At 45.9% G+C, this 12,924-nt stretch overlaps 1 protein-coding gene across 3 annotated transcripts in view; it reads left to right on the forward strand.

The window, feature by feature from the left end:
* Positions 1–12,924, forward strand: part of TMEM104 (transmembrane protein 104) — a 42,558-nt gene that overhangs the window by 3,239 nt on the left and 26,395 nt on the right. For 2 of the 3 annotated variants that reach the window (XM_021414568.1, XM_021414567.1), the window contains exons 4-8: positions 1,446–1,527; positions 2,443–2,545; positions 2,960–3,040; positions 7,156–7,255; positions 8,034–8,142. In XM_021414568.1, coding sequence (XP_021270243.1) covers positions 1,446–1,527; positions 2,443–2,545; positions 2,960–3,040; positions 7,156–7,255; positions 8,034–8,142 — 475 coding nt within the window. The remainder of the gene's footprint in view (positions 1–1,445; positions 1,528–2,442; positions 2,546–2,959; positions 3,041–7,155; positions 7,256–8,033; positions 8,143–12,924) is intronic. The other variant, XM_021414569.1, reaches the window with a different exon arrangement.

Below are 12,924 nucleotides of genomic sequence, written 5' to 3' on the forward strand. Positions count from 1 at the left end.
CCTATTTATCCCTTTGCCCTTTGGATTGAGATCTTGGAGCTGGTCTCATGACTTTTGTGCTGGGTTGCCATGAGCTTCTGCCCAGATGTCTGCCTCCTCGCTGGAGCAGCAGGTGGAGCTGAAGACTGTTGATACAGTAGTGATGTCCAAGTAGCTTGAGATTCTCTGGTTATTAATAGAATTGCTTCTGGCTTGGTTTAAAAATAAGAATAAAATCCTTCTCCTGCTGTTTGTAAAAACAGAATTTAGAAGTTCCTTTCTTGTGGATAACCAGTTCTGTCAGCTTGGGTATGCCTTCGGTTTGGAGGCAGTGCTTTTCAAATCTATTAGGTGCTGCTGTGTAGAGGTAGCCATGCTCAATACTAATTGCATTAATGCTTCTAAGTTCCCCATCTCAGAGCTACGTGCTTCATAGGCTTGATTAAAATGTAAACTGTGGCATTACCAGTAACTGGTATGTTTGGAAGCAATCCTTTTAGGTAGGTGCTGAAAAATGTAAATTTATCTTAGGAAATGCAGCACTAGCTGGCAAGCCTTCAAGGTCAGCGGAAGAGCACAAGCTTCCAAACCTGTGTACTACAACCACAGCAGAATGAACTGAGAACACAGCTTGAAGTATTAAGAGCCCTGGGAGCTGTGTTGCCCAGTTGCTTTCGTTCCAGTGCTGGTGCTTGTGGCTTCCTCTTGTCCTCTGGGGACCCTTCAGTGCAAGAAGAAATTGCTGTGTGGGCCTCAGGAGAGGGCTGCTTTCTTTCATTCCAGCAAAGTTGAGCTTGATAAATGAGTCTAGTTCGTGAAACAGCGAGAAACCACTTTAAAGCCTTAAATAAGATTAATTTGACTTTTTTTATGACAGGACTGTTTAGCTGAGATAATGACATTCCTTCCATGGATGCTGTAACAGTGCCCCTGGACCTTGTGGCCTGCAGGAAGCTGTTTGCAGGCATATGTGGTCTACCCCTTGATCTTATATTGCTGCTCTGCTTCTAATGCCATTTGTGCCAGTCTTTAGGGTGGTGCTGTGCCTTTGCCAAAGGCTGTAATGGATAAACTTCGTAATAATATTGTGCTAGTCCTAGGCCCTAAACTTCCTAAAAGAGGGAAGGAAGCTTGCTTTCTAACAAAGGGGAAGTTCCTCTTGGCTTTCCAAACCCACAAAACCACTAGCAAGATGTGTTTCAGATACTTAGTGTCTCCTTATATCTAAAGACGTGTGAGTTTTTTTTGCTGTGTTTTGTTCTCTGCTTGAACACCCTCTTCTCAAGAAGAGAAGGTTGCAGCACACTGATGAAATTCTCTGTGAAGCAGGCAGCATGCATGGGGCTAAAGTTGGTGGAAGTGGCTTTGTTTGGTTTGTTCACTCCTACAAACAATGAAAATAATTCTGTCATTGTCAAGCAATAGTGCTTGACTGTTATTGATATTAACTGAATTTCTCTCTCAAGCTATATGACTACTACTTTCGTGGTGGAAGCCATGGCTGCTGCAAATGCCCAACTGCGATGGAAGAGAATGGAAAAACGCAAGGTTTGTGTGGGGCTTAATTCTCCATTTTTCTAGAGTTCTTTTGTTACCTAAGGCTTGCCCAAGATCCTCTGTGTCTTTGCCTTGCCTCATGAGTAACTCCATTAAAGGAATAAATTTCTGCTCAACTTTGCCTTGTAGGATGTGGCTGTTAGTTCCCAGTGGGGTTGCTCATTAAAGACAGGGTTTTCTGCTCCAGCTTTGAAAAATCCCTAGTGCTGCTCACATCTCTTACTGATTGTGCTCACCTTGCCTTGAAGCGTTGCTCAGTGAGTGTGGAGAGGTGTCAGCCAATATATTGGTGCTGTTTGGAGTGTCTATAAATCCTTGCTTATCTCAGGTCATTTAACTGGGACAGGTAGGAATGTCCTTGCTGCCAGTAAGGATGTATTCTAGGGAGTGGGCAGTCCTGAAGTATGTACTTGCTGTAAAATTGACTTGTGGCTTTTCTGGGTCTAGGCAAGGTATAATTGTTTGCACCGATTTAGATTGCAGCCTGTATGTTAGTGGGCTGGAGATATGAAGTGGACATTTCTGCTCTGACTGGCTATGCCAATCAAAATGTTAGGACTTTTTTTTAACCGGGTCTGCAACTGTGTAGATCTGACACAAGTTTTTTTACTTCCTTATGTAGCATATCACTGTGTGTATTGCACACTTGCTGTGTGTATGACCTGCTAGGACAGTAGACTGTCCCTCACCTTAGCCTGCTCTGCTAGTACTCATTTCTGCCCTCCGCAGCATCCTAAGCCAGGGCTACGAGCTCCCTGGCATTGCCGCTGTGTGCTGGCCTGTCCTGCCCAGCCTTGCTTGGGATCTTTCTTTGAGGTGCTGGAAGTGAGGCCGCAGTGCTGGTGATGCCACAGCTTGTGTTGTGGTTAGAAGAAATCTCAACAGTGGTCTGATCTCTTCTTCCAGGAGGATGATGAGGATGAGGATTCTTCCTCTGGAGTGTCTGACAGTGATGTTCTGCTCCGAGATAGCTATGAGCGAGCAGAGACACGACCTATCCTGTCAGTTCGTAAGTACCTGCTTTGTGCTTTCACCAGCTTCGAGACCTTTTCTTTGCAGACAGCATTCAGGTGGGCTCTAGGAAGTGAAGTAGGACTCTTCTGTCCATTTTGCCCTTAGTTCTGTGTGTTTGCATCCCAAAGTCCTCAGCACTTGCAAGATAAGACTCATTGAGAATTCAGTTTACCTTCTGCAGTCTGATAAAGATCTCTTCTTTCTAGGTCGCTAAGATGAGAGTACCTTACTTTGAAAACACTTTAACTTCAGCAGAGTCACTGGTCCAGCGACTTTGCAGCTGTGGAGTGGTAGATAGCACATACTGACCTTCATGCTGTTCATAGAGCTGCTTGAGTGTATCCAGGTAGTCTGGCCTCCGGGTTTGTTGAAGGGACTGGTTGAAACACTTCTTGTTTTCAACTTTCAGAGAGACGTGGCTCACCGAATATCTTTGAAATCACTGAAAGAGTGGAGATGGGCCAGATGGCTTCCATGTTCTTCAATAAAGGTAAGTGATTCATGTTTTTAAGTCTTTGCTGGTCCTGCCGTGTATTGTGTACGTGTCTTTTCCTCAAATCTGAGTGCTCCTCGGTGTGGATTTGCATCTTGAGTTTAACTACCTACAGCAGTAGAGGTCACTAGTTCCAGCTTGGTAGCATCTGAGAACAAGAAGTTTGGTCTTCCCTGAACCCTGTAAGCCTTGACCTGAAGGACAGGAGGCTTCTGGGAAGAGTTCCTGAGAACTACATGTATCTGGTGGGGGGGCTGTCACCAAGAGAGCTGTGAGGGTATGAACTGCCGTATTGGAAAGGTTTCCTGATCAACATATGGTAGGCAGATGTCTTGTCTTTTTTTTGCTGTTAAGTATCTTTGACTGTATGTTAGGGAGCAAGTTTGTAACCACGCTGTGCTAAAGCCATATCCACTGCTGCGTATAATAGAAATGCAAGCTACGATTCTGAAACTTGGTGAGGAGTACGCTTGAAATGGTGTGCGGAGCCAGAAAATCATCAGACACTATAGATGTGCAATTTTGAGCCTGCCAGGCCCCATTTCTTGTGGAAAGTAACATTTTCTGTCGTTCACTGGCCACCTTACAAAGATGTGGGCTGTTTTTCTCCACTGCATTATGTCATCTTTATACCGGTGTAAGACTGTTGCCTCTGAAGGACAGCTGGGCTTAAGGAGTGAAACTTCTTTGGACTACATTATTGCTTATTTTTGAAGTCCAGTTGAAAATAAACTTGATTTCCCTGTATGTTCCCTCTGGGCCTTTGTAAGTTTAAATCACTCAAGCATCAAAATCTGCACTGAATCACACTGCTGCTTCCCTAGTTATGGAGGAGGAGAGGTGACTTGCCTGTGTGCTGGAGATCTAGAAATGTCTTGTTCCTAATCTTGCCTGTTGTACTGAGTTACCCTAGCTTTGAACAAGTTTTCTTGCTGGTGTTCCTTGCTATCTGTAAAACACTGCAGATGCTTCCCTATCTCTGAGTAGTCATCTGAGGAGTAGTAGTGTTTAGGTCTTGCTTTGAGAGAAAATATAATGTGGCTTATCAGTGTCACTGGGCATTCAGCTATAGAGGCTTTGTCCGCTGCTAATGGGCTGGTGGAACACAGGTGGTTGGGCTCCTGTAAGCAAGTTTCAGAAGGCCTCTTCTCGTGTACTTCAGGGGGACGTGGCAGTGACCCCTCGAGGGAGCCAGGTGTTGGGCAGTTGCCCTCTACGCCTTGGTGCTAGATGCTGCTCAACCAGTAGAGGGTGCTGGAAATACACGGCCTCTGCTGCTGATAGATGTTTTCCAGCAAAGTGAAATAAACTGCTTAGTGTTCTGGATCTTAATCCTCCTCCTTAATGTTGCTTTAGTGAGCAATCTGATTTCTGTGTTAAGGGTCTTCCCTTGGACCAGCTCAGCCCAGTGCGAAGGGATGAATCTCTGCAAGAAGTCAGCTGGAACAGCAGCAGACCATAGCCTGAAACGTAGCTTGTGATTATTGTGAGGTGAGATGAAAAGCGTGCACAGTGAAGGGTCTGGGGCAGTTGTAACTCACTTGCTGCTTTCCCTTCCTCTGTGCTTAGCAATGGGCTGTTGCTGAGTCCTCATTCAGAGATACTCACTGGTCTGCTGCGCAGTTGCAGGGAAGGGACAGGTTAAGTACCTCCCTCTGCAGATCCCTGCTGAAGTGCTTCCTGCTGGTGGTTGCACAGAAAGGCCCTAACGAAGGGCAATTGCTCAGTGGCCAGTTGCTGCTGCTTAGTGCTGAGAAACTGGGCCATGCTTGGGAAGTCCTGGCTCCAAGCACCAACCTCTGCACTTTGACAGCTACCAAATGACTGAGTGGGTTTTTCTCACAATATGCAAAGTGTAGATACAAAACCAAGGTGTCTCTGGGCTCTGCAGCCTTCAGAGGGAAGGCTGGTGAAGGCTTTGCCGTAGACCTTAAAGCCTCTGATATCTATCGCTCTCTGCTCTTTTTTCTTGCTTTTTTTCCTTAAACAATCTGACAGGAGTTGAATCTGCAGTCCTGGGAGGTAAGCTGGGGATAAATCTCCATCTCAGACTGTCTGCTTTCTTAAAGGGAGCTGACCATCTTAGGCTGTGATGGTATGTATGCCCTTTCAAAAGGGCTGGCTCTGAAGGACTGCTTTTCGGTGTGGTGGTATTTTTTTTGAATTTGCAGTGTTGGGTGCTTTCTTCTGGGACTGAGCAGTCATTTATTGCAGTAATGGATTCTGGACACATCTATCATGTGTATCGCCACAGGAAGTCATTGATTTTCCCATTTTTTGTCTAGTAATGAAAGTATTGATTAGGGAGGATCAGTAGCAGTTTATAAAAGAATTGGCAATAAAGTCTTCCTGCCTTTGGAGAGCATGAGTTTTGTGAGAGGGCTGTCATGTGGGCTTCCCACAGTCCATGCTGCAGCGGGGTACAGTGTGTGCTGGTGGACACCTGGTGGTGCATAGCTTGTCATGCGAGCCTTATTTTCCCTAGGGAACATCTGAGACCTGGCATTGGTAGCAGATCCCCAAAACAGAATCTACTCCAAGTCTGTCTGTTCTTGTGCTTAGTGGATCTTGTGTTACCTGTCATACATCAGATACTTGTTATAACACTCAGCCCTTTTTAATGGAAATTGGAGAAAGTTGGTGGTAACTTGCTGTTGTCTTCAGAGTGATGCAGACTCCTTAGCTGTGTGGTCATCCCAAATCTTTCATAGAGGTGGGGGAGAAAAAACAAGGGAGCCTCTAAGACATTGTCTGACTATATGTGGAGGGGTCAAAGATCTCCATTCATCTATTTAGGCAGACCAGAAGCAACTTGTGTGTAGACTTAGTATGTGGTTTTGTAGAAGCACATAAGTTCTCTTGCTGCTTCCCCAGTGTGACTGGTTTTGTAAGAATACTTTATGCTGAGTCTACTCAACATATTGAGTAATTTATTTAAAGTGGAATGATCTTTACATACAGAGATCTGGGGGAATGTGATGACAAAACACATAGTAAAACTTCAGGGCAGCTAAATACTGTAGAAATGTTGGTCCCTATTCCTGCAGTAATGCCATCCTTGTTTCACAGCTGTCCCATGGCAGGCTTGGAGAGGTGAATTCATTTGCCCAAGCTGCATTAGGATTAGGCATCAGGTGGTATCACAACTTGAAAGTATGGACAGATTCCTTGAGCCATTTTCTTTCAGTATCAGCTTGCTAGATGAAAGAAATCTGAGCCTGCTTCTTGTAGCTCACTCATCTCTGAACAATAAGTATGGCCCAGTTGGTTTTTCTTTGAGATTTATACCAACTCTCTTGAAAGAAAAGAATCCAAGAGTCTCATCAATCATCTCTTTATCCCTGCTGATTTCAGCTCTCCATGGCAATGTCTCCTTTAGTCCAAGCAAGGCTGTTTTGTGTATCCGGTGTAAGATGTTCTTAATCTCATAGTTAAATGCAGAGCAAACTTAAAACAAACCATCGGGGGGGGGGGGCAGGAACGGTGTTCTTTGTGGCACTGGGGCTGCAGGGACAGTTTCAAAGCTTTGTGAGTTTGAAGCCTGACTCGGGATAGTGAAGTTAAGGAATTTCCAGGCGCAGCTCCACTTCAGCCCTGTGGAACTAGATCTCTGCAGGGCCAAAACCTTCGTGTGAAGGTCCTGTGGGTTTGCAAGCACAGAGTTTGGAATTATTGGAATACTGAAAGTGTGTGCTTCTGCATTCATCTGTTCTTCAAGCTGTGTTCGCACCAAATCTGTTTCCATCAGCTGGATGCTTGCCCGTGGCTGTTCCAGGCTGACAGCTTCATCTGGCAGATGACTTAGGTGAGACCTGTTGGCCTTGACCGGTGACTGGAGGATGGGCTTAAATGAGTGCCTAGTGTGAAGGCAGAGTATTTAATGAGGCAGTTCAGCTCTGAGGCATCAGTTCTTATCAGTTCTTGAGCTGCAAGAAAGTTCCCTGTGCTGCTGACGTGACCCTTGTGTGGAGCTTGCTGCAGAAGAAGTAAACTGCGGAGGGGAATTGTGATGTTAAGACCTTGAAAGAGTTCTGTGGGCTGTTAATTTAGAGTGCAAAGTTCAAGAATCCCTGTGTACTCTGTTTCAGTAAAAATATTTCCTTTCCCTGCAGTGGGTGTCAACCTCTTCTATTTCTGCATAATTATCTACCTCTACGGGGACCTGGCAATCTATGCAGCGGCTGTACCAGTCTCTCTCATGCAGGTGACCTGGTAAGTGTGCTTACTGCTGTGCAGTTTTGCAGTAGCAGAAATGAGAGCAGGTTTTTGGTTTTGATGGGATGATAAGTCTGACTGGGGTCAGCTCTACTTCCTGAGGGCTGGAGTAGAGAGAGAACTCAAGGACTCGTGGGTGGGAAGGCAGAGCTCCCCCACACAAGTGCCTGCTGTGAGGTTAGCTCTTGTTGGATGTCTGAAAAGTACCTGACCCGATTTCCTCAGTCCTCATATGTGAGGCATTGCTAACTTCTGCACCTTGCTGACATGGGACTTGTTGCTCACTGGTTTGATTGCTGTTCCCTGTGCAGTATTTTAGCTTCTCTGTCTCTGGTTATGAGCTGAGAAGCGTAATGCTTATCAAGCCTGTGATCAGTGAGTGTGGCACTACTTGGCTGTGTTTACCCAAGTAGTGGCTTATTTCGTCTGCTAAGAAATAGGAAATAACCAATGAAGGAGAGTAGTTTGATTGAATCTGGGCTGCATCTGCTCCCAAGAATTGGAAACGGAAAACCTTGGTGACCCAAATGTGAGCTTGACATTTGCTGGTCTGAGTTTCAAAATATCTGGGGGCAATTGAGGAATTTGCATTTAAATGCATAGTATTCAGTGACTTGCTCTGTTACATAGTCCAGAAATTGAGTGCGTGCTCTCATGGAGGGGAGAAACATACGTTTTGGGCCTCTGACTGTTCCTCTTTCATGAATGCAGTGAAGGGGAAGGCATCTGCTGGGAATTAATTACTGTCTTTTGTTTCTCCCTCCTTCTTTTCCAGCAGTGCCATTGGCAACCATTCTTGCAGTGTTGGAGATGGCACAAAGTACAATGATACAGACAAATGCTGGGGGCCAATTCGAAGGATTGATGCTTACAGACTGTATCTGGTAAGTTTCTGAAACTGGTATGACTTTTATTTCCCTTAAAATTTTCTTTCTGCTGGGTAGGGTTCTTTTCTTGAGATAATGTGGTGCATGTGAGTAGCAGAGATGTGGAGCTTTCAGTTCAGTCTGGCCTTATTAGCCAAGCACCTCTTCTCTGGCACCGGTGACATGGCTGTGTTGTAGTTGGCTCGTCATTAGAATAATCTTCCTGATCTGAAGTAGACTTCTGTTCTTGATGTTTAGAATTATGTTGCTTAAGCAGGTGATGTGCTTGTGCCAAAGGGGTGTTTTTAGTGGCCGGCTGAAGTCGTTGTTTTAAGGTAATTGTTCTCAATGTACTCAGGTATGTTAGCCTCTCTTGAGTGCATTCTTTATGTGAATAAAACTGTTTATGCTGCTGGAAAATCTGCTTTTTGAGAGGTGATGTAAACAGACTGCTTTACATCAGTGCTATGTGCTGCTTTAGTAGCAGCTTGCTGTCTAGTTCTGGATTCTCTATAGCATCTGTTGCTGTGCTGTGGTTCCGCTATGAAGCCAAGGTTTTCACAAAGGATGACAAGCAGTGCTTCACTCGTGTTTGGCAAAAGTGGAGCACTCATACCTGGAGATAAGTGTTAGCAGAGCAAAATGAGAAGATCTGTAAGCAGCGTCTAGTGTGGATTTTGGACAGTGATGTTAGAGGTCTCAGTGAGAATTTTAAGAAGAGTAAGGAGTCTGTGTATGGAGACGCCTGTGTGTGCCCACAGAAATCCAGGGGCACAGGCCCTGTGAGGCCCTTTAGCAGCTGGTGCGGTTTGGACATGCAGTGGATCACAGCTGAGTGTGCTTGTTCCAGCATTATTGCGAAAGTAAGAGCTGAGATTCAGGAGTATTACTGAATGTCAAAGCCTAGTTAATTATTTAAGAGAAATGTTATTGCTTTATTAAATTGTCGTGATCTGCTTCCTTAAAATTTCCACAAGATTGAGGTTTTCTTTCCTGAATCTCAATAACTCTGCCTGACCCAGCAGAACGAGCTAGTCAGAGAAAGCAGACGTGCGTTAATTATTGTCTGTCTCTCAGATATTATGTCTATAATTCATGAAGATAATTGTAAGACCTGAAAAATTAAAAAAAAAACCACAAAACCCAACAAAAGGAAGCATTGGATGAACTGTCTGTGCACACAGTCCTCAGAGGCACGTTTCCCCGTTTGTCTCCTTGTGTGGATTTGGAGAATAAATATCTGCAGAGTCTTCTGGTAGTGGTTAATCCTTCCTGCCCTGTAATTGAGAGGAGGGTTCAGTGCCTTTCTGTGCTCCCCCTTATAAGTAGGGAGGGGTTGCTTGTGGGAGAAAATAAGTCTATGATGGATTACTGGGGGGAGGGGTTGTGCCGTGGTCACTGTGTTCAGGAGGCTGCTGGTGATCAGCGTTACCTCTGAGCTGTGTAGGGTCTGGGAGGCTTAGTGTTCCATAATGGATTAATGTGGGAGCAAAATGGGAGGTAATATTTCTTGGATATATAAGCAAGGCTTCAGAGTTGTCTCCCTGTTCTTTCTTCCAGCACAGGGAGCTGTAACTCTCTTCAAATTGTCTGTGCTTCTGATGTATACAGGCAGAGTCTTGGACATGCACGAGAAGCTGAAACCTGCCTGTCTGTGGGGGAGAATTGCCTGTGAGGAGGAGGTGATATGCATCAAGAGTAGTTTATTTTCTTGGTCCTGGGGGAATCGTGGCCTTTAGAGAACTTGCTGTTTTCTTGGCTTTCATTTTCTTTTTGAAATTTTCTTTTTGCTGGAGTAATTCTAGCTCTGTGTTTCAGTGGACAAACAAGGTCTCTTTCTGCAGACCAAGTTCCCCTGTGGCAAGGGGACAGATGAACACGGTCATCCCAAGAGAAAGCATTTGAGGTTTTGGATCAGCTCTCCTGTCCTAGATGCCTGCCTCTCCATTTCTCGCTTTGTCTTCGTACTGCCTGTAGGTTTTGAGCAGCTTTAGGAGCACGATGGGTGATCGTATCTAGAATCTGTTCCCTCTGAAGCAGGTCTCTGGATGTAGTGCTGTATCTCTTACTCTGTGCATGGCCCCCCAGAAACCCTTTTTTGGACTACCAGGACAAATAGTCTATTTGAGGTTTTCTGCAAAAATGGTGCCAATAGCTTTCTTGTGCCAAGTGCCTCCAGTCTGCCAAAGATCTGTCCTGCCTTCAGCCTAGTGACTCTTTCTCCTGTTACTGGCTTCTTTTTAATAACGAGAACAACAAAAAACTATTTTAAACATTGACTCTTCAGCTGCAGGGAGAGGGGAAGAATGACTGATGTAAAAATCCTATTTCGTGGTTTATTGTCCAGAAAAAGCCACTGGAAGCGGTCTCGGCTCTGATCACTGTGAGTGGAAGCTGAAGAACGTACATAATGAGAATATTTAGACAGATTAAATCCTTCTCCTGAGACTTGCTTGTCTGTGCTGCATCTTTATTGCTGCTCCAGATTTTCTCACCTAAGAGTGTCTGTGGAGTCCTCAGAGACCACTAGACCCCTATTAACCTTTGTCTGAACAAATGGTTATCTTGCTGCTTATTTGTAAATTGCCTAAGAAAATAAGGGCTGGCAAAGTAAATAAGTGGAGGCAAGTGCAGGAAATATTGAAATAATCTCTTCTTCCTGACCCATCTCTTGCTGCTGCTGTTTGCCTCCCCTTTGCACCTCAGGAGCCCTGGAAGGTTTGAAGGCCTTGCAGGGTGCTTCCAAGCCTGGCAAGGCCAGAGCATGCAGGGCGAGTCGATGGGAGGAAGGCATGTGTCAGAGGGCCCAGCGACCTTGTTGAAGGCGAGCACTGATTACAGTTAAAGCAGATCGATGGCTTTCTAGCTCTGCTTCGGATCAGTCACAACACTGTCATGCTCTTGACAGCTGAAGTCCTGAGTCCCTTGGCTGTTCGGGTGGCAGTGCTGAGGGCAGTATTCAGTCCTCTGTGCTGGATTTACATTTCAGTGCAGTTTCTTTATCGTCCTCTCTGTAAGGTCAGCTGGGTGTCTCCTGTGTAGACTTGAGGGGAGGGGGTGGTGGGTTTAAGTTTCACTTCTCTCTTCTAGAAGACTTCTGGTCTTTCTGCTGCAGTTTCTAGAAAGCAGATACTGAAATAAATAGGAGATTTAATCCTGGGAATCAGCAGCCATTCAGAGTGTCTGATCCAAAATGCTTTCATGACCTGGCAAGCAGTGCACTTCCGCACTGGGGCAGCCACTGTAGCTGAAATCTCTGCTCTCTTCTCAGCCCTCCTTTCCTGGCAGTTTGGGACGTGGTGTCTTCCCATAATAGGAAGGAAATGGCTTATTCTTATGGGAAGCCATACAACCTTTGGGAAAGAGGCATTGGCACGGGTGCTCCTGGTAGCCTGGCCCAGCAGTGTGTCAAAGCCACCAGTGCATCTGTTCTGTCTGAGTCTCTGCTGGTTTTGTAGCTGATTGGGAAAGGGACGCGGCATCCGCTTTTACAGGTTCACAGATGCTGCAGTATCGCAGGCAGCCCAGCGGGTGTGGGCCGGGCGAAGATGGGAGCGCAGATGGTTTAATGGAGATTATCCCAGTTGGAAACGTGCTTGTGCAGTGAATAAAATGAGCGAGCTCGCCGGCACTTACCGTCCCTCATCAGAAGGGGACAATGTCACCCCAGCCTGACGCTCTGATCAGAACAGGGCCGGGCTGCAGCCACGTGAGGCTGTGCAGGGGGCCGGGAGGTGGGATGAGGACATGTATGATTGCTCGGTGCCAGCGGAACTTAATCGGCAAATGTGAAGGCTGAACTGATAAGTGTTGATGTAGATCCGTCTCCATGTGCCTCGGCGTGGCGCTGCCTTCCCCAGCCCTCTTGGGCTGCAGGCGGGAGCTCCTTGCTTTGTGCCTCAAGTTCTCTCCTTCCTGGGTGCCCTGCATGTGAGCGTGCTCCTCCTGCGCTGTGTAAAGGTATCCAGAATTTTCATCATCTGAACAGATCTTTTTTTCACCTCCCAGCGGTTTTGAGGGGACCCCTCATGGCAGTACTCAAACATCCATGCTTGATGTAAGTGATCTCTGGCCAATTGGGAGCTGGAGAAACAGCTGGAGCGATGCTGCAGATCGAGTGCTTTTTCCAAGGACACCTGGGTTTGCTCCACTTGTTCTCTTTTCAGCAAGTGCTTTTCCTCTGTCCTGCCTTCCTCAGCTGTGCCCTGCAGCAGCATCCGGTAATAAATGGGTCACAGCTGCTGTCTCCTGGATATTTATTCTTACAGGTTTCACTGTCTAGAGCCCTTGAGAACCAGCAGTGGTGAAGGTAGCTGCTTTAGCGGCAGGTGAGACGTCTGGAGCAGAGAGGGCTGATATCACAGCACATCAGTCAAGGTTTGGGATGCCTTGAGCTCCCAGGGTAAGCTAGGGGGAGGGAAGGCAGGCTGATGGAAGCTTACCCTACTGGTGGGAAGCCATCATCTTGTTTAAACAAATCTCTTGAACTGTAGTGTTACAGCTTACGGTAAGGATAAGGCTGCAGCTGGGATGCTATTAGCATGTTACCCAGTGTATTATACAATAAGTCATTCACAGGGAGACCTTCTTGCCAGATTTATTGCATTATATTCTCTACCACAAACATTCTAATGTTTTTTATGATACTGATATGGAAATAGAAACAAATGTGCAAAAATGACTTCTGCTTCTATGCGTAGATCCTGTTCTGAAAGCTTTGAAAGCAAGGAATCTCCTCCAAAGAATACAGAGTATTGTGCCATTTCTGTACGTACAGGCACCTGAGCTTTGAGCTGTTAC

This window comes from Numida meleagris, chromosome 17 (genome assembly GCF_002078875.1).
Source record: "Numida meleagris isolate 19003 breed g44 Domestic line chromosome 17, NumMel1.0, whole genome shotgun sequence".
Taxonomy (NCBI): Eukaryota; Metazoa; Chordata; class Aves; order Galliformes; family Numididae; genus Numida; species Numida meleagris.